This window comes from Rhinolophus sinicus, linkage group LG12, assembly GCF_036562045.2.
Source record: "Rhinolophus sinicus isolate RSC01 linkage group LG12, ASM3656204v1, whole genome shotgun sequence".
NCBI classification, from domain to species: Eukaryota; Metazoa; Chordata; class Mammalia; order Chiroptera; family Rhinolophidae; genus Rhinolophus; species Rhinolophus sinicus.
In genome coordinates this window covers 25,245,487-25,266,965 of record NC_133761.1, presented here as the reverse complement: position 1 = coordinate 25,266,965, position 21,479 = coordinate 25,245,487, and the positions used below count along the sequence as shown (strand labels likewise).

Genomic DNA, 21,479 nt, shown 5'->3' with positions numbered 1-21,479 from the left:
AGCTGTTAAGTGTTCCTTGAGTCTTTGAAAATAACATGCACAAGGTCAATAGACGTCTGCCCGACCTTGATTTTGATTATACAACATGATTCCAGCAAAGTAAACTAACCTCTGGCAAATTTGATAGCAAATTAAGACAAATTTACAGTCTTTGAAGAAGGAGAGTACAGTCTCAGAAAATGGGAACTGTAGGGACTTAATATTCCAGAATTCCAAACAGGAACCCCAAAGAAATCAAAATCATGATGGTGACAGACTGAATGGAGGCTTTGGAGTCAGACCTGATTCAGATTCCAGCTTCAATATACATTACAGGGGACGTTGAGCAAACTCAAGTCTAAAGTTTCCTCAACTGTGAACTGGAGATTGAACCTTTAACATTAACCCCACATTTTATTTTACACAATGTGGAATTTTCACATCTTTGAGAAACTAATGTTAAATATATTAAAATCATAGAGCAGAGAGAAATCCATAATACCAGGAAAAGAATAAAAAACAGAGCAAAAGCTAATGCTAATGAAGTTATTTTAATGTCTCAAAAGCTAATGCTAATGAAACTATAATAATATTAGAGGTTTCATTTTATTCTTTAATCTGTATATTAAGTGATTTTAAAATGTGATATGAACAAAACAAAATTGCCTTGTGCCAATGTGGAAGAGTAGGGAAGGGTTTGGAAAAATTAATGATTTTAGAATTGTTGAATATTGAAATGTCTCATTTAAATTATTGTTTTGCAACCTCTGCAATTATTACTTTACAACTTAGGGCATAAGTACTGAGAGATTATTGTTAAAACTGTTTTGTGTATTACAGGGGAGAATTTGCCCTTTGGCTTGATGGGGATCTCTACCATGGAAGAAGCCATTCTTGTAAAACGTTTGGGAATCATACACTTTCTAAAAAGGAAGATTTCTTTATCCAAGATATTGAAATCTGGGCTTTTGAATAAATGTAATGCTCTCTGTCTCAGCAGGATAATGGCCCAAACCTGACATGGACATGCATTGTTTGGAAAGTTCAAGAAGCAATACAATGTAACATCTTACTCGTGCTTTAAAATTAGTCCGTATCACCATTCATTACAGTTATAATTTTGGAATTTATTTTTAAACTCATGTTTCTGTCCCAGAGTTCTTTAGGTTTAGACCATGGTGTTGGTCCATGCAACATAAGAGCTTGTGTTGTGTCAGAATTTTGGCAGCATTTTGATCATAGTGACCGCCTCATCTGCAATCCGTGTTATCTCAGTCTCCTGAAAGGATGGTGCTCTTTTGTTGAACCTATTTTGGTTTATTATTTTTAAAACTATATTGATCATTTTACTACATCAGTCTAATTGGGACACTGAGGGAATGAAAACTAGGTACTGCTGTGTCTGTGAGGCTGGCACCAGTGAATTTTGAACACACTCAACTTAGTCATTCTTATGAAGGAAAAAACACATGCCAACATAGTGCGTACTTCATGGACCACTGAGTTCTAGTTTTAATTCACACTACAACATTCTCTTTATTAATTTTGCAGGTACTCAATTTTCATTTTAATAAAAAATGAAATTTGAGAATTCTGGTTGTCATAGACTGCAGTGCACATGATCTGCAGGTTTGGGCATACACTTTCATCATTGAATTAACTGATAGTTATAAAATGACAAAGGAGAATGAGAACTTGATGATTCTACTGGATTTAATATATCAAGCAAGAAAATATACTACTTACATATTTGTAGCTTAGCAGGGCATTATCATAAGTACAAAAACTGAAACCAATGCATATTTCTTCAACATTTGTGTCAGGTATACTGTTTTATAGTTCTGTTGTTTTAGCCTTATTGCACACCAACTCCCAAAATACAGGTTCCTGTTCAAAAGGAAAAAAAAAACTTGTGATTTATTTTTGAGTGGCATATGTTATTAGTTATCATTAGCATTTGCTGTTATAAAAGGGCAATGAATATAGTAGACAATATTGTAACTCAGTAGACTTGTTGAATATGCAAACTTACTGTCAAGTGACCTCAAAAAAAAAAAAAAGAAAAGATAGAATATACTAGTAGTTCTTACTCTCTTTTGTAGGAAACCAACAATAAGCCATTGTGGCAATAATTCATCAGTTAATTTCAGAGCTTCATGTTATGCAAAAAAAAATCCTGCTGTTATACATGTGACAGTGACCTTGTGCTGAAATTTCAGCTGTTCCAGATAAACAGTGTATATTATCTTGTAAATTAATGTGTAAAGGTAGTTTCGTTCTTATAGAAAGTGTTGATTGCCAGGTTGCTTATAGCACTTTAAATTATTCTGAATATGAAATTATAAGCCAAATATGTTGGCTTATGTAGTTTTAGTTGTATAGCACTTGAATATATTTAGATATTTTGAAAATTTAGATAATTATCTAAAGAAAACATAATGCTAATGGAAAAAAAATCTGATGTTCTATTTAATATGCTATTGCTGAATATGAATAGAAATGCAGGGCATCATTTTCTTGTCTATGTAAAGCTCTCTCAGTATAAGTTAGTAACAGTATATAGATTAAATGTTTACAGTATAGGGAATTGTAAATAAATATATTGTTCCCTCCCCCTTCTCCCCCTGGGGTCTTCCACAGCAGTATTATTGTCTTTGTGGAGTTGACTAATTAAAAAAAACAATCCTGTATTGGATTTCAATTACAATAAGGTCATAGTGGTGTATACCAAATAAAATTAAATACATAAATACAAATTTGAATTTGGATTTATTGAATAATCAATTTATTTCGTATCCAAGAAGTCTTTGAGTAAGCATGCTACTACTATCTTTTATATGTAAAAAATGCTTCTGTGAGCCTTGGTGACGGTGTGTAGTAATGGTGATAGGAGAATGCATTCAAGTAGAGGGAATACCACAGTTTTAAAAATGGGGAAATAAGAGCACTTCACATGTGGACAATTATAAGTCATTTGATATTTCTAAATTATGTTGTTTTCTTTTTGAATGGGGAGTACATAGCAAGATAAGACTAATGTCATAAAGAGTTTTGTTGTGTGCAGTGCCAAGAATTTATTTTTTTAATCAAAGGAATAATTAAGAAAATTTCAGTGGAGAAATGGCACGATCAAATTTGCACTTTATGAAGATCTCTGTGAGAAATAGATTGGTAGAAAGAGAAAATAGAACAAAAGTTTGTGGTGAAGTCCAGAGGAAAAATGATGAAGCCCAAATAAGAATAGTAGCAATGGTAATAAGGAGGGAGGCATGGATTTGAAAGAGATTTAGGAATTAGGATTAACAGGATTTAGTTATTGGATGTTAGAAAGAGTCAAGGATAGCTCTCAGGGTTTTTTTGTTTTTTTACTTAGGAACTCAGTATACGCGTAGTATTCATTGAGATGGTTGATGTACAAAGAGGCGAAACAACAGGTGGGGAAATTCAGTTAGTTATGTACCTTATACTGTGATGTGAGAAACTGGAGAACAGATTGGGGGGGGCTTTAATATTCTCTTCTGACAGATGAAAAGATTTTTAAATCAACAACATACAGGTAAATGTTGAAGTCATAATCTATGGATGCAAGCCTTTGAAGATTATAGACTAAGTTAAAAGAGAGAAATCTTGAGATAGATTTTTGGGGTGTAGTAATAGAATTACTATACTATACTAATATAACATTATATAGTAATAATAACTGAAAGGAAGAAGAAAAGGCTTTAAGCTTCCATCTCAAGATAGAACAACAAATTAAACCTAATGAAAATAGAAGGTAAGACTAAATAAATATATGAGCAGAAATCAATAAAATTTAAACAAGTATACAAAAGAAAAAAATCTAAGAATAATAAAATTGTAAACCTCTAGCAAGATCAAGAAAAATAGATTACCATTGTTAAGAACTTAAAAAGAAACATCACTACAGCGCCACTTAGACCTTAAAGAGATAGGGAGATAGGGTATTGTGAACAACTTTGCATCAATAAACTTCACAATCTAGGTGAAGTGGAAAAACGTTTTGGAAAACAATTACTAAAACTGACCCAAGAGGAAATATATTTTTTTATATTACAGAAATTGAATCTGTTAAAAGAGAAAAAAAAAAAAAAAAAAAAGCCTTCCCACAAAAAACCTAGACCCATATGGATCTGCTGGGTAATTCTTTTAAGCACTTAAGCAAAAAAAAAGAAGTATCAGTCTTAGTTGAACTCTTCCAGAGTACTGAGGAAAGGGAAAACTTGTGATAATTGCTTTTGAGGCGAGCACGACTTGATACCAAAACCTTAGAATCCTTACCAAAAAACACAATTACAAAACAGTCTTGTCTGAACATAGATAACAGAATCCTATTTAAAACAATCACAAATAAAAGTCAATATATAAAATAATAATATAACCAACTTGGGTTTATTCCACGGAAAGCAAGAGTAGTTAACATTTTTAAATTGGTGCCATTTACCATATTTATAGAGAAAAAATTCTATGATCATTTCTATAGAGGCAAAAGAAGCATTTGATTAATTTCAGTGCCTGTTTATGATTAAAAACTTGTAGCAAACTAGGAAAGAAGGAATCTGTCTTAATGTGATAAAATATTTATTCTTGATAAATGCACAGGAAACATCTCCTTAACGGTGAATTTTTGAAAATTTCCTCCCAGAGATAGGAAATCTAATAATGATAACTGGTATAACCACTTCTATTCAACATTGTTCTGGAAGTTACAACCAGTACAATAAAACAAGAAAAAAGGCGTAAGGATTGGGAATGAAGAATTTTAGAAGTAATTTTGTATATAATGATTGTGGACATAAAATCCAAAAGATCAAACTTGGAATTAATTGATTTATCAAGGTCACTAAATATATGGTAACAAGTTCAATATAAAACTAAAAATCTTTGACATTTTATGTACAACCAACAGTTAGAAAATGAAGCTTAAAATATTGCTAATTATACCATTGAAAATGTATACAACAAAAAGAAAAGATCTAAGATGGATAAGCCATATTCATGATTGGAAGACAATATTGAAAGATGTAAGTTCTCCAAAACCAATTCTCAGTCATGTTTATTTTTGTAGAAATTAAGCTGCTTTTATAATTTATATGCAAATATAAAGGCAAAGAATAGCTAAAACAACGTTGAAGAACCAGGCTGTGGTCTTCAGTACTAGATATGATCCATTAAAAAGCTGAAGAAATAAGACAATGTGGTATTGCAAAGGACATACAAAGAAATTGGTCAAAATCAAGAGTCTAGAAATGAACTGATTTTTTTTTTTTTTTTTAAAGATGACTGTTGCTTAGTGAAAAGGATATGTTTTTTTAAATAAGTGGTGCTGGATTCATTGGATGTCTGTATGGAACAAAAAAATCTTGACCCATCTCACACCACATACAAAAATTAATTACAGATGGTAGATCTAAATGTGAGAGGTAAAACAAAGCTGTTACTTTTAAAACTACAAGAGAGTATCTTCAACCTTCGGATGCACATACATTTTTTAAATGGAATACAGAAGCACTATAAAGGAAAAAGGTGATATGCTACGTTACAATTTTAAGAGATTTCATCAAAAGATCATTAGAGGTGAAAAGGCATTCAACAAAGTGGAAGGTCTTTGTAAACAGATCTGATGAAGATCTCATACACAATATATAAATGACTACAAATCAAAACAGTTCAACAGAAGAAAAGGCAGAAGACTGGAAATAGGATCCTAAGAGTATTAAAATAGCCAATGAACGTTATTTTAAAAGGAAATGTGAAGTGAAACAACTTGGGAAAACTGTTGGAAGTATCTACTGAAGCTCAGCCTTTGACCAGCAAATGTAGTTCTTTGGTATGTACACCCAGCGATAATGTGTATATTTGTTTACCAAGAGGTGTACTAGAATCTGTGGGTAAACAAATTTTACAGAACTCTGCTCTTTTGCTGCTCTCCACACCGTCTCCCACATCCTTCCACACACAGTCACGCACGCACGCACTTGCTATTTTGCTGAATCTAGCTACTCTTTACATACAAATATTTGTATCTCTTAAGAACAAAAATATCCTTTTATATAATAACCACGGTACAATGATCAAATTCAGGAAATTTAACAATACAATGATACACAATCCATTTTTGAATTTCACCAATGGTCCTAATAATGTCCTTTAAAGCATTATTCTTTTCTTATCCGTGATTCAATCCAGGATCCTTTATTGCATTTAGTTGTTCTATCTTTTTGATCTTTAACCTGGAAGAGTCCATTAGTCATGTTTTAAGTTTTACGACAGTTATACATTTAAAGAGTTGAGGACTGTAGAATGTCCTTCAATGTGGATTTGACTGAATTTGTCCTGTATTTAAATGTAGGTAATGCATTTTTGGCAGAAGTGATTCTGTGTCCCTTGCATCATATTAGGATGCACATAATGTATGTTTTATCCCCTTATTGGTGATAGCTGTGTTTGAAGTGTCCACTGTGTTTCCCCAGTGCTATCGTTTTCCTTTTGTAATTAATAAGGAATGTGTAGGGAGGTACTTTGATACCACAGATATTCTATTCACCGTGTTTACACAATGTTTGTGGTATATCCATTGAAGATTCTTGCCCAAGTTATTAAAATAGTTGCAAAACGAGTTTTCTTTCATTCCCAACACATTTTATTATTTTGCATTTACTATAAAGAAGACTTTTCCTTTCTCCATCTTTTAAGAGTATCTATTAGTATGGGCTGATGACTTTCAAAGTGTTATAGAATCATTTCACCTGGATTTAACCAGTGGAAACCCCGTCAAACTGACTTCTGTGCATTCCTCCATTTCTTTGAGCACTTGCTTCTGGTGCAACAAGATGTTCCAAACTTACCTGTACTTTCTGTAACCCAATCCTAGAATTAGCTGTTTCTCCAAGAAGACATGTTTCATTTTAATAAGAATGGCATTTGCAAATCTGGAAGTTAGCTTGTTGCTACTGGGGGCCTTTCAGGAGACAGAGGAAGTAAGTGCACATCTCACAAATGCACACCGATAGCTTTAATTCCAATTTAGCATTACGGAATTCTTCCTTGTCTTCCCTCATTCCGTATTTGTAGCTCTTTCCTCCCACAGTGAGGCTATCAGTATATTTACTCATTTGTTTAATCTAACAATGCACACTTTATAGTTTCAGAATTTTACACCCATACCCTCATAAAAACGACTTTGAGTTTAATACTCCTTTGCAGTTCTTGTCTTTAGATTGAATGTATTTAATCAAAGTATTGTATTCAAAAGTTATGTTTTACACCATATTTTGCCATGTATAAAGTGCTCCCATGTATAATGCACACCCACATTTTTGGCCCAAACTTGCAGGGGGAAAAAAAATCTTTCATTTTAATTTTGTAATTCAAATTTTTATTTGGTTACATTTTGGTACTTGTTTTTTGTATTATAAAGGAATTTTAGCATTTATTTTTTAGCATATAGTACAGGAAATTTTACGTAACAAATAATTGCAAAACACAAAAAGATACAAGGTACAAGAAATTTTATGTACCAATAACAAATGTATGATATTTACGCATCATAGAAGGCCAAGAATGCTTCTTCGTTGCAAATTCGCCTTAAGTTCAACAAAACCAATTATCATATTCCAGGGTATTATTTTGCATACAAATATCGTTATTGACTTCTAGAGTTACACTTCTAACTCAGAAGCATGAATAAAAATTAAAAACATTTATATAGATAGGGAATTAGTACTACCCATGTATAATGCACATCCTTATATTTCCCGCGCAAATTTGGGCAAAATGCACATTATACATGGCAAAATATGGTACATTTCTTTTTTCTCCTGTGTGCTTAATCATTTGAAATAGAATTGTTTGTTCCTTTTGTATTCAAATTTAGTTTTTTTCGTGCCCATTGATTTTACTTTTTATATGTGTAAAATTTAAAAGGTTCTAAGTCAGAACTCTCTTGTCTCTTTCAATCCATTTCCACCCATTCCTACAAGAAGTCAATTCCATTATTCTTATCCTCTATTTTCGAAATATAGATTCTATATATAAACACATATAATCCAATGTGTGTATATGTGTGTGTACATAATCCAGTGTATGTATACACATATATCCACGGTGAAAATAACTCCATTTCAGTTCTTACTTTTTTTTTAGAGCTGCATCCATTGTGTGGATGTACCATACTTTATTCAACCATTTTCCTATATGTATTAGGTTCTTTGCAGTAAGTCACAATGAAAAATAATACACTGTGCGTTATGGATATATATTTGCATATTGTTTGACTTGTATCATCAAGGGAAATTTTAGGAGTGGAATTTCTTGGTGAAAAAGCAGTACAATTTTGTTAGATACTGATATACTCCCAAAATCTGGGGAAGCAGTGTCATCAGATAAACCTTGTTGGGATGATAGTGAACCACAGCATTCTGAAAACGTTTCGGTTAAGAGGTGAGGTCATACAACACATTTCTAAATTAAATAATTCAGCAAACATTAACTGTCCTTACTGTGCACTAAAATCTCCTAGGTAATGAGAGTGAAAGTTAATATTCTAGGAATCCTAAAGAGGCATATGCATTAAGAGGCCACTTTTGCATGGACCAGGTGGTCTCCTGCACCTTGTATAATCCCTGAACATAGTTAATTAATAAAGTACAGCAATAGTTACCCAAGCATGAGTTCCCATCGACACAAAATTCCAGTTTACCCAGAATTATTCCCATATCATGTAAGAAACAGCACCTCATCTACCTGTTAGTAGTATTAAGGAAGGAATTTTGAGTTTGGGAAGGGAAAGGAAGAAGCAGAAGCCAACTAAGAATATAGGTGCAGCCTCATTTTGCGACAGTGTAGGAAGGAATCCCGAGCACAGGACTTCCCTCCAGTTGGCGTAAGTGAGCAAAGTGATCTTGGGAATCAAGAAGCTGTAAAACTTCAAGTTACAACAGTTGAAAGCCATCAAACATTTAGAGGTCTAAAAAGGAGTAAGAAAAGTACTTGTCAATGCCCCCAAACTCGATCTTACTGAAAGTTAGGAAAAGGAAAATTCTGAAGATTTGGAAAGCAATTGTATAGTACCCATTATTGGGAATTTAGAATTACCAATGGTAAAATGTTACTGATACTATATTTCATGTAGAAGTATTTTGTAGATTATTTTAGTGATTATAAAAATAGAACTTTCATTAGGTTGTTTGCCACCTGAGTTCTACCTTTTTTTTTTTTTTTCTTTTTTTTTTCCCTCCCTATAAAAGCCCTAACTTTTCAGCTATGGATTTTCCTGTCATGGAGTTTTTAGGATAAAAACCTGTCACATAACAGGCATTTTCCTCTAAGGAAATTAGCTTTCTGAATGTAAGCTCCCTGAGAAGATGACTTTTTAACTCTGTTTTCAAATTCAAACAAATTGAATTTTGAATAATCTGTGTGTCAGTGCCTACCTAAATTATTATTGTCCAGAGTTGAGTAAGAAAACTTTTTGAAGCCTTGGTCTAAATATTCTACTAGAAGTAACACAAATTCCACTCTATAATTGTGTTGTATTTCAAACACACACACAAAAAAAGTGTCATTGTGGAATAGAACCTAAAAATAATAGTCTAAAAACAACAGGAAGTACAAGAAAGTATATTTTATTCTTGTGCCATGTTTTTATATTTTGACATAGATTCATGGTTGTGAAAGAAGTGTACATCTTATGAAATTCTACTTAGAAATATTAGTCATTAATTTGTAATTTAATAAACCTATTATGGAAACAAAATATACAAACCTTCTGTAAGAAGTTATTGCAACTTTCATTTTGAAAGAATCATACATGAAAATAAAAATTCCTATAGTAGTTTAATCCATACTTTATACTAAACCTAACACCTAACAATTATGAGTATCATTTTAAGGTATCATAATTTGACATTAATTTCTATATTTAACACCAAAGTGCTATAATTTAATAATTTTCATTGAATTTAGTCAGAATTGTAATCTCACATTTTATTCAATTTGTTTTCAGAATTATATAAGGCACATTAAATCTGAGGAAAAACAGATTAGTGTCAAATTTCTCTTTGGAATCATATTACACTACACTTTTTTTCACTTCGACATAACTAATAGTGCTGTTTTATGATTTTTAGGTATTTTATAGTTTGTTAGAGCATGAAGAAAATTAAAATGTCCCAACAATGTTTCTAATTTCCCAATGAATCTATCAGATTCTACATGAACATTCCAGTTCATTGTAGAACTTTCTGTGTTTCTATTTCATTGTATATTGACATAAGCTGCATGACTCAGTACAGTTTTAAGAAAAATTGAACTTCTCCAAGAAGTCCCGTAAATCTGATCTCTCACCTCTGCTTTCACAGCAAACGTGAACATAACCACCTTCTCTTGGTTCTGATACCACCAGTGATTTCTGCTTTTATGTGATTTGTGCAAATGACACAGAAGCATGGCTAACTTTGGAAACCTATTAAATTACAAGCCCACAGAGAAATTTGAGCAATTTCATCATCCTATAGACTTGAAAACTTAATTTTTTATTTGTGTGCCTATTTTGTAAGTGATGCAATGATAAAAATAATAGTACAAAGTCAAGCTTCTTAGAAATTTTAAGTTTAGCTTGGCCAAACTTAATGGAATTATTTTTTTTCCTGAAAAAAATCACCTCATAATATGGTCTGCCTATATGAACCTAAAGTCAGCATTCTTCTTAGATGTATAATTATTTAATTAAAGATCTATAATTTCTGCAATGAATAGCCACATGGTTTTGCCTAAAAGGTAGGTGGAATTTCAAATATTTCGATGTGTGCGCTTTCTCAAAATCTTCAAACTTCCTCAGAAACACAGTGCCAAAAAAGTCCTTCATGTAAAAATCATTTAATATTTACACAGCAGTTTGGATTTTAATTTTACTAAGTCAGCAAGTAGCATTAAGACGAGTGGGTCAAGTTTGGCTTTTGTAGTTGAAGGGTCACTCGAGTAGAGTAATTACAACATGGTCATCACGGCCTTGCCATAACATCTCTCCTTCGAAGTCCACCAGTCCATGTTTCCTGGCGCGCATGAGAATGCCCACTACTTTATCTGAAATACGAACGTATCTGTCAAAGAGATCACCAAAAGTAACCTGGATCTTGCCGTCTCGCCTGTGGCGAGCCATCGTGCGGATAACGAAGCACAGGTCCCTAATTTCTCTGTAGATGTGCTCCTCAGCGCGTTTGGCCCTTTCGGCAGTTTTGGTCCCCTCCTTGGGACGGCCGTAGCCTTCATCACCTTTGTGCAGGCGGGTGGCCATGGCCAGCTCATAATCAAATTCTTCACTGAAAGGGTTGAGCTTCTGGGATTGTATGTGTTCATCAGCCCACTGCTGCCATCTCCCTTTCAGGTTGTCCACTTGGCTGTATTTCCTTTGAGCCTTGCAGCTGAGTTTCTCTGTGAATCTATTTGCCCTAAAGGAGAAAGAGGGTGAAGAATCAAGATACTGATATTTTGACACAGAAGTGTTTCTTCTTGGACTTCCTGCACCTATGTATCTTAATGGAAGGCTCTAATTTTTTTCATTATACAAGAAATATAAACACAAAGAAATAAGAAATGAAAGAAGGAAACTCATAACACAGTCCCACCATGGTTTTTCACTTAGTGTATGTCCTTCTAGATTATTTTCTCTGGGAATACAGTAATCTTCTAAGCACCATAAAATAATGATATTAAACTCTATTTCAAGGGGAAAAAAACCTTCCTTACACAAATGAAATGCAAGTTGTGTATATTAAATTGCAAGTTAATAACATTTTAGAACTGGTCTCACCAGTGTATTTAAGGGAATCCACATATATGGGATTTCCGAAATCAATCATTTCCCCAAAATAAGGCTTACCAGCACACATACAACGTGCTATTCACTCGTGTAGATTTTCATATATGAATTTTTAATGAGAGCATATCTATAACGAGTACCAGTGATGTACTACAAATTTTGAAATACCAAGTTGTATATATAAAAGATACTGGCTAGCAATAGTGACATTTCTTCAATAATATGGGCTGGCCTTCTCTTAAACACATTTTACTAATATTCCCACAATCATTCTGTGGTACGGATACTACTTTGCTCATTTCACAGTTGAGGAAGCTGAGGCCAGAGGGATTAAGTAACTTGCTTGAAGTCACAAAACTGTGAAGTAGGAGAGCCAGGATGTGAAGCAAAGCTAAGCTGGCTCCAGAGCCTACATATGACTACTCCGCAATCCTGCCCTAAACCAATGGCAGGGGCAGGATTCAAACACTTTATCTGAAGCTAAAGTCAGTGCTTTCTACTGTGCCATGGGGCCACCCTGCATGTGGGTACACTGCCTAGTGGGTGAGTTGTGTTTCAAATGTGTGTCTGTCCTGCAGCTGGGAATGTATTTTCAAATTAAAAAAAAAAAAAAAGCATTGGAAACTGTAGATCAATAGTGTCATGAAGATGCAGGCCCTTTTAAAATGGGCAACATTTGTCTTTAAATAGACTTTCCTGTCATTTCTGCACCTCTAATTTCCTGGACTTTTTTCCTAGGTCTCTTTGCCTTCACGAGTAAAACATGATCTCTTGGACTATCTAAAAGTCAGAGCTTGGTATTTCCTCCTCCTAAGTGACCCACCCTTCCTTTTCCCTGTCACAAAGGAGCCTCATATCTGGAAGCCCTGGGACTGGAGATGGAGAACAATGCTGAAATGCTTATGTGAATGGGATCCTGAATTAAGGAGTCCCTCCCACCCGTACTCTCACAGTTCGATGTTCAAAACCCAAGCACAGGTCAGAGGTGGGTATTCCTCACTATCAGATGAGGCCAGAGAGGTAACAGGTATTTGCATTAGCATTGTTTTCAAAAGAGGACTGACATCATCCACTAGATGGCGAACTTTCATTAATTCCCATCCTTTGAGTTTCCTCAAGTCCTACACTTGGCAGCATTCAGTTTCACTTTACAATAGAATTCACACTAGGAATGCACTGTACATATAACACTACTATTCTTTGTAGCCACATGGACAAAAGTATATGACAAAGTTGACTGGGAAAAAGCAGCATCCAAAAACTGTACGCACAATGATTATAACTTGAAATCATGTAAGTATGGAAAAGGGCTAGGAATTACACCACCCTGAAGTGGAATGGATTTCTCCACCCTGCTCATCCTCACCATCACCGCCACCTCCATAGACTGTCCCTGTCCAGCTACCCAGAGCATGAACTGCTAAATCTCATTGTCAAAGGAGAGCAAACACCTTATCCCCTTGGAACCCTCGCCATCCGTGACAGCTAGAGCCGCCAATAACAAGCCCAAGGCCATCCTGACAGAACCCAAAGCTCATACCAGATTTGAGGCTGGGACATCCTGATGGATAAGAGACTTGAAACATCTCAGAAGAAAGTATAAAGACTAGCGTGACTCCTTAACTCATACTATTTGTCTCCTGAGCACCAACTCTTGTCTGTACTATAGTATAAAAAACATACTATGCACACCTCCTGCCTTTAAGGAGCTTCTGGGCACTTGGACATTTTTTTTTTTTCCATTCTTAAAGTATATATGATACTGTGTGCCAAATGAAAAAAAATGCAGTGACTGACCACTAGGAGTCATGGAAATAAAGTAATACAAATTTGACTATATGGTACAATTCCAACTATGTAAGATGTGTATGCACCAGGTTGAAGAAATCAATAGTATATGCAGAACTGAAAATAATTAGGTGGGTTACCAGATGAAGGTGGATTTTTTTCATTTTTTAAAAATGTTTTATCTTGGTGTTATATCAATTTTATTATTTAAAGAAAGCAGAAAATAGGGAAATATTCAAATTAGCATTCACAGGTCATTTGTTTCATCTGTATGTTAGACATGTCTCTGATTCTTTGATGCAGTTTTCTTTTCCTTCTAATTTAATTAGGAATTTAGATTCCCTGAGTGTTGAAACTATATGTCATTTGGGATAACGGTTGGGGTTGGTGAGGTAATAACTCTATGCGGAAGAGAAACATTTATCTTCTAAAAGAAGTACCTTCTAAATCTTAATGTCCATTTGTTATATTGTAAAATGGTGATTTCCAATTATAGAAGAGAAGGACAGCAAAGGAATTGGTCTTATCAGTAAGGATTAGAAAATAGGGTTATAAAAAAATCACTAGGAGGATATACCTTAATGAGTATTCAATTTTTTCTGTCTTGTAAGTGTTCTGTGTTGTTTTTGTATTTCCAGTTTTTAAAATGTCTTAAAGTATGGTTTAAATTAGGATTAGAAAACCTTATATTTTGATATTCTTGGTTAATGAATATAAAGATCAATATACAGGTTATCCTGTTTTTGTTTTTATTTTCAAATAAAAATGTGCATAATCATTTATATTGAGCTTTAGGAAGACGATCTAGTATAAATTTATAGAAATCAAAGCAATATTCAAAGACTGATATCACACCCATACTTGAGGATAGTAATATTTAATCCAGACTCACCTGTTCATTAGTTTGGTGCAAAAGTAATAGCAGTTTTTGCAATTGTTTTTAACCTTTTAAACCGCAATTACTTTTGCACCAACCTAATAGTTTCTTCAATATCAATAAACAAATTTTCTTATCATCAGTCAATAAATATTTCCCCTGTCCTGTTATATGCAAGGTAACTAATTCCACTGGACATTACAAGCATTCGCCGTTGGAAAGTTTAGGTTCATTCACTGAAATAAACGCTGATCAACTTTAAAAATGACATCAGTTTGAGTGTTAACTTTCTTATGTGAATGGGGCTCTTTAGCAATATGATGAGAATATGAGAACCGATGTGTCATAATTTTATCATTTTGGAGTAATAATTATGTGGGAAATTATTAAATACAAACAAAAAACAACAACAAAAACCACAGTGAATAAAAGTTCTAAAATGTGTATTTCAAACCTCACCAACTTCACTGGCACCGGAAACATTCTGTCTCAAAAATGGCCTTCATCTGGATCACCAACTTCAAAATATGTGGCCCAGAGGTGAACTTTTCTGGTCTAAGTCTTGGATCAGGATGAAGGGGAGACCTGCTCTCATTGCCCCACCTAGAGAGTCTCCTGTAGAGGAGGCATTTCCTTTTATTGCCCAGAAACATTTCTCTGTCAGTAAAGCTAAGAACTTCTGCCACCTTTTCCAACTTCTCAGGGAAATGCTGGGGAGAATTTGTTTCTCTGTGAATTCATTTGCTTGCTCTTTTCCACAGGAAATGTAGCCAATTTGATGTCATGGGAGCATGACATCTATAAGGTCACGTTTATCAGAAGCAAGGTGACTGCATTCAAAAGGCAGGGTCGACATTTCTGATCAACAATTGTGGTCTCTGTTCCGTTATCAGCCAGGCCTGTGATTCTCCTTGCAGGTTGGTAACTGTCCTCACAGTCCATGGAAAGTGTTCTGGGCTCTAAAATTGAGAGCACGTAGTAGAAAGCCATATTGCTGCCTTCATTTCTAGCAAAGTACTTCAATATCGTTGTACTAAAACCCTACACGTTAGGAGTTGTTGGGATTCCATTAATTAAGCTGACACTTTGATCTCCGCTTTATTCCTTGAGTTAATCTCTACTGATCAGTCTACCATAGTGGTTAAGAAGAGCATATGCTTTCTCATCAACCTTCCAACATCATCACTGACTAGCTCTATGATTTAGATAATGTTTCTTAATGTCTATGTGTCCATTCCTTTCTCTATAAAATGGCACCTTCATGCTCAACTACAATTGTTTTTACTGAATAGAAGTTGCAGGACAAGATGAATGAGTGAATGGCTTGGTAATATTTCACTATTTCTGTGTGGGAGAGGGATCCAATTTCCTTTGTCTAAAGGATCTGGACTGAACAAGTCATCAAAGATATACAGTCAAAAGACCAACTATTTAAAAAAAATAAAGTATAAAATATAAACCATCTTTAGAGTAAAACCCCAGGTAGCAAAACCACTGTTAGTAAAGAATATCTCTATTTTTATCAACCCTGACTTGTTTGTTTCTGTCCTCTTAACTACCAAGAAAAGTCTCTTTCTTTCTACTGATATATTAATGATACATAGTTTTCTCCTTATTGGTGGATACAGGGAAAGAATGGTGTTTAATTAAACATAAGTGAAAATTCCTTTCCAATAGGCTTAACTCAATAATGTCACGTTCATTTTTCAAGCTGTATTTGAGAGTCCCCTCAGGCAGAAGTTCCCATCAGGCCTACTCCGTTCTGGTTCCCTACGTACTATAAGATTGAGGGAAAGGACCCAAAGAAGGAAAGAAGATATTTAATTCCCACTGCCCCTCCCTCCAGGCCAAACCTGAGAACCAAGCTACTGGCATATTGAATGGTTGGGATCATCAGGGCTGACCCCTGCATTGTAATCAGCACAACTTAAGTCATTCTCCCGGGTCCACTGCTTTCCATAATATCAAAATAACTCTATCATATCCACTTTTCAGGTGAGAACAAAGAGACTTAGGATTTGCCAAGATGACCATGACTCCATCATAATAAGAAGGTGTCGGGGTACGTGCCTGATTTCAGGAACCCTGAACAAGGTCCTGAGTGCAAGTCCCCACTTCCAGCTGAGAGAGGTTAGAGTCGTGGCCAAGAGTGGGGCTCTAGAGCCAGAATGCCTGGGTTCAAATCCCATGGGCTCTACAATCTTATACACGTTCCCTAATATTTATTCATCTCATGTTCCCATCTAACCTACCCCATAAGAATGTTGTGAGGATTAAATGAATAAACATGAAAAGTGCTGAGACAAGTGCCAAATAAGAGAACATGCATTGGAGATTGGTGCCAGCTGTCATCTCCCTACCTCTGGGCAGTTCGAATGTGCTGACAGGAAGTTTTTCATTGTGCCATTCTGTCTTTATTCTGTTGGGTTCTTTCATTTCATTTCTAGCATGCGTGTGTACACACATGCGTACACACACACACACACACACAGCCAGAATTTAGATTGTGGCTCTGGATGTTCTGGTAGAAGTTATTTCTGACTGTGAATTCCTATATTACTTTAAGTAGAGCCCAAATCCAGATCTCTGAACACAGCCTCAAGGCACTGCCTGAGAGTTAGCACCAAGTCTAGTTTCAAAACATTGCACCTGAGACAGGCACATCTCAGCTTTGTCACTACCTTGCTAGGTAAACTTCTGCTCTGAGCTTCACTGCTCTCATTCCTAAAATGGGCTGAAACTTACTTCATAAGATTATAAGAGTTAAAAGGACAGAGCATGTAAAATACCCATAGCGCACACCAAATGCATAAGGGACTGTTATGATTATCTAAGTTTGCCATTTCATTTTTATTGAAAACTTACAGTATAATAGTTCTAATTCTTTTTAAACAGCTTTAAAGTCACAAACTGTAAGACAGCTCTTCGTCAAATTAAGTCACTACTTCTTTTCTTTACTTCTCATTGTTTCAGAAAACATGAGAAACACACGTACACATCTAGTGGTACCCAGACGGCATCAGTTTATAAGCATTCATCACATCAGAGACTTTTCCCATATTTTGATGTCCTGTGGAGCGAGACATCCTGACATTATGCAGAGGTGGACTTACTGTCTTGAAATAAAGCATGTGTTTCTTGTCTGAATAAATGTGTTAGTTTCGTCAGTGGTGTGTGTGTGTGTGTGTGTGTGTGTTTGTGTGTGTGTGTGTGTAGAACATTTAAGATCTACTTTCATCAACTTCCAAGTATACACTACAGTACTGTTAACTATAGCCAGGGGAGAGCTGGCATTTGAATTTGGGTCTGACTTCAAAAACTACTTTCAGGTGAGATAGCAGCCTCCAACCTGTTTGCACAGTCATACAGATCTACTTGTGTTCCATGGGCTTATCAGGGTAGATGTTACTCCTGATAAAATTTAGACCGATACAAGACAAAGGGAAGGTTTCTCCAATCATTCTACCAGCGAGCACTTTTCTCTGCCGAGAAATAAGCCAATCTGCTACTCATTATAGAATTGATTTTTAAAAACGTAACCAAAACACTCATTCCTCTCTGGTGGTTTCATTTTTGTGGAGACTAAAATTTGAGTGTTCAGTTCAAACAGAAAGGGGAAACAAAAGAACACGGGCCTTCTACCCAAAGGCCCCCTTTTGGTCCTGGCACTGCCCTGTGGCCCCTGGATATGCCTTCCCCGCAAGACCCCACTGCCTGCGCCATCTTTGAGATTCTCACTCTAACTTTGGTCGTACTTCCCTGAGTTCTGGGTCCCCAGAGCTGGCTGGGGCTCCACAGCAGTGTAAGGAGAAGGATGCATTCACTTACTGGGAGGGCAAGGGCCGTTTGATTCTGGTAGCAGCCACCTCCTCTCCAGCCTGCTCGGGCCTCTCCTCGGTCTCCCCTCCATAGCCGCTGTCCTCTGTGTCTATGCTGTCGCTTCTCCACTTGGAGTCATCCTGCCCCATCTGTTTCCAGCCTTTGGTCAGCTCAGATACCAGGTTGGCACATTTTCTCCTCCGCGTCGGGGAGCCGTGGCTGTAGAGGATTCTGTCAACGTCATTCTCTGGCTGCCCGGGCTCAGGTGTGTCACCATCCTTCTCGTATCTGTGGCTGAGGTGGCTCACGTCCCCTCCTCTCTCATAAGCCTTGCTGACCACGGTTTTGGTCACCTCTTTCCTTTTGATATGAGAGACCTCAGTGGCATCCTCTGAGCTTTGTCCATCTCCATGTCTTTCTGGCTTTTGGGAAGGACACTTTGGGGCACTCTGAGCTTTCTGGTGGGGAGTGGGGTGTATCCCTGGTTTAGGATCTTGGGGTGGATCCTGGGTCCCTCCCGGTAGCCAGCCTGAGGGCTCCTGGGCCTGCTTGGTGCTATTCTCATTTGCCCACTGCTGCCAACCTCGGGCCAAATTGATCACCAAGGTGGCTGTGCGTATCTTCCGGAGGGCACTCTTGGCTGGCCCCTCCTCTCTTTCCTTTTCTCCTGGAGCCATGCTGCCCTTCTCTTCTCTGCTGATAGCTTGGGCACCAGCTAAAAGGAGTGCTGAGGATTTATATAGAAGCAGGGTGTGGGGTGACACGGAAACTATGTTAAGCATTTCTTGCCAAGATGTGGTGCCTTCCCCCTGACGGTGTTCTTTTTTTAAACCCTGATGGCTCCTGTTTCATCACAGCACCGGGACATCGCTGCTGGTAAAGGACAGGGATATGCTCACTCCCGTTCTTCTCCAAGTGCCAGAGTGGAAATTACTAGATCTGATCATGTGCTGAGCCTTATGTTTTTCTTGACCTTAAAATATGGTCCTCCCATTTATAGAAGCATAAAATATGTGCACAAATTGTGCTAGGAACATGACAAGCATGTTCTCATTTAAACCTCAGCAGCCCTCAAATGTAGGTCTTAATGAGTCCCATTTTGCAGCTGAGTACAGTGAAATCTAACTTCCTGTAGCTAAGATCTGAGCTTCAAACCCAGGTCCATCTGACTCAAAGCATGTGCCTCTTTTCCTCCTACTTATCAAAGATCCTTAAGTTGCCTTTTTCTTTTGTCTTCAACTCTGTTCAAAACAGACCTCAGAAGTCACCTCATCTGACCTTCATTTTCCTGATGAGAAAATTGAGGCCCAGATAAGGAAGGTGACAAAGGCCAGGTTTTCTAGTCCCAGGTTGGAAATACTGTATAATCAAGTCATATTAACATAACAAGACAATGGTCAAAATTTTGGTCCAATTATTTTTTTAAATCTTCAAATTAAGACCTACACATACATTGAATTTCATAGATTATTATTACAACAAATCTTTTCAAATATTTGGTTTAAAAAGACCATTTAAAGACAAAATAAATGAATGCGACCAGAAGCAACCTGCCCTCCCCCCACTGCCCGACCTTTTGTTTTTAATAATACAACCTTCCTTAACAGCCTTTGGGTACATGCAGAAAAAGCCACTTTCAATTCTCAGAACAAAGACTTAATTTTTTTTTTTTTTTCCAGAAAGGACTGAATAGATAGGTCATTTGGACAGAAAAAGTACCATCTATGAACTATACTAAACCAGACAAAAATGCTCAGAGCTCAGCATTGAATAATTTCTTAAAGTAAGACAAATAGAATTATTTTTCACACAGCAGTTCTGTAGATTTGAATATCGTATCCTTTTCTCCAGTGTTGACATGCAGTTAATCATACTGATTGAAAACTGCTAAGAGCACAAAAATCTGTATGTAAGTTAATTACTTCTGATGGTGAGACCAATTTATTTTGGAAAAAAAAAAAAATGTTGATGTCAGTTTTTCACCATGTAGGTCATTTACCTCCTAGGATTAAAACAATTGGGGAGGTGATTTATACTCTATCTAGAAATCTGTCAGAGGTGTTTTCAGAGTTCAACATTATCTGATAATGTTAACTGAGGTCCAACATTTTGCAGAGAAAAATCCCTCTTGATTAATTAAGAGGAAATTGGATCACAAGGAAAGAAAACTATTGCAAACAAAGATTTAAATCTGTGTCTGAAATTTCTGGCATTCTTTCTTGGAATGTAGATACACTGCAGGCTGTTTGGTTCCTGTTAAGATTCCCTTCATCCAGCCTGGAACGCCCTTGGGAAGGAATGGTGTTCCTCAGAGACGCCAATGAGCTTAGCCCAGGATCAGGCTAATTGACAATTTTCAAAGGGATGTTTCTGCTTCCTTGCCCACACCTGCTCCACATTGAATTCTGACAGAGGGAGAACAAATGGAGAGAGCAAAATGTTATTAATCTTTCACATATTAACCAGCATTGCAGCCAGCTGCCTGGGGCCTGGAGCTGTCAGCAGATAGGCTTGGCAAAAAAATAGGGGCAGCGCCTAAAAGAATCTGGTTATTTCTTCTGAGATTTCGCCTCCATGGCAACTGTGGTCTTTCATTCATACTTCTCCAGAAAATAGTGAGTATTCCTTCCCTAAAGCAAGGTCTGTAAGCTACCTACTGTGCATTGTTCTTTTTTATTATTATTATTAGTTTCAGGTGTACAAAGCAATATAATAGTTAGACATTTATACCTCTCACAAAGTGATCCACCCCCGTGCGTCTTCTGATTGCTATAGAAATATTATATTTCTTTCTTAACCTAGATCTAGATTCTTAGGAGTGTAGTATTCTTCTACTTTAATAGAAGGTATAAAAGATAAAAATAAAATCTCAAAAACAAAGATATAGTGAAATAAGAAGTCATTTACAATGTGAGTTTTCTATAAAATCATAGAGTAGAAACTGTAGGTGAAGATGTAAACCTGATTAACGAAGTCATTACAACGTAAGAAATTTCTCATCAGTGTGACAGTGTTTCGAAACAATATTAATTATTATATACGATATGGACAATATCAGGGAGGGGAGGAAGTTGTCTTTATATACTTCCGTGCATGACCCACTTAGAAGTCAGGGAGAGCCAACCCTCATAACCAGCTGTTTAATCTTACCTTAGAAACCTACATTTGCTCAAAACT

At 36.1% G+C, this 21,479-nt stretch overlaps 2 protein-coding genes across 12 annotated transcripts in view; one reads left to right on the top strand and one right to left on the bottom strand.

Moving 5' to 3' along the window:
* OXR1 (oxidation resistance 1) overlaps positions 1-2,735 on the top strand; it is a 451,232-nt gene extending 448,497 nt beyond the window's left edge. For all 11 annotated transcript variants that reach the window (XM_074316799.1, XM_019750589.2, XM_019750593.2 and 8 more), the window contains one exon: positions 820-2,735. In XM_074316799.1, coding sequence (XP_074172900.1) covers positions 820-955 — 136 coding nt within the window. In that variant the 3' untranslated portion in view covers positions 956-2,735. The remainder of the gene's footprint in view (positions 1-819) is intronic.
* A 6,872-nt stretch (positions 2,736-9,607) lies between these two features.
* ABRA (actin binding Rho activating protein) lies at positions 9,608-19,025 on the bottom strand. Its single transcript, XM_019750660.2, has 2 exons — positions 18,312-19,025; positions 9,608-11,447 (listed from the first exon to the last, which is right to left on the bottom strand). Exons 1-2 carry the CDS (start codon positions 18,977-18,979, stop codon positions 10,970-10,972), a joined length of 1,146 nt encoding a protein of 381 aa, XP_019606219.2. The 5' UTR covers positions 18,980-19,025; the 3' UTR covers positions 9,608-10,969.
* Between the last annotated feature and the right edge of the window lie 2,454 nt (positions 19,026-21,479).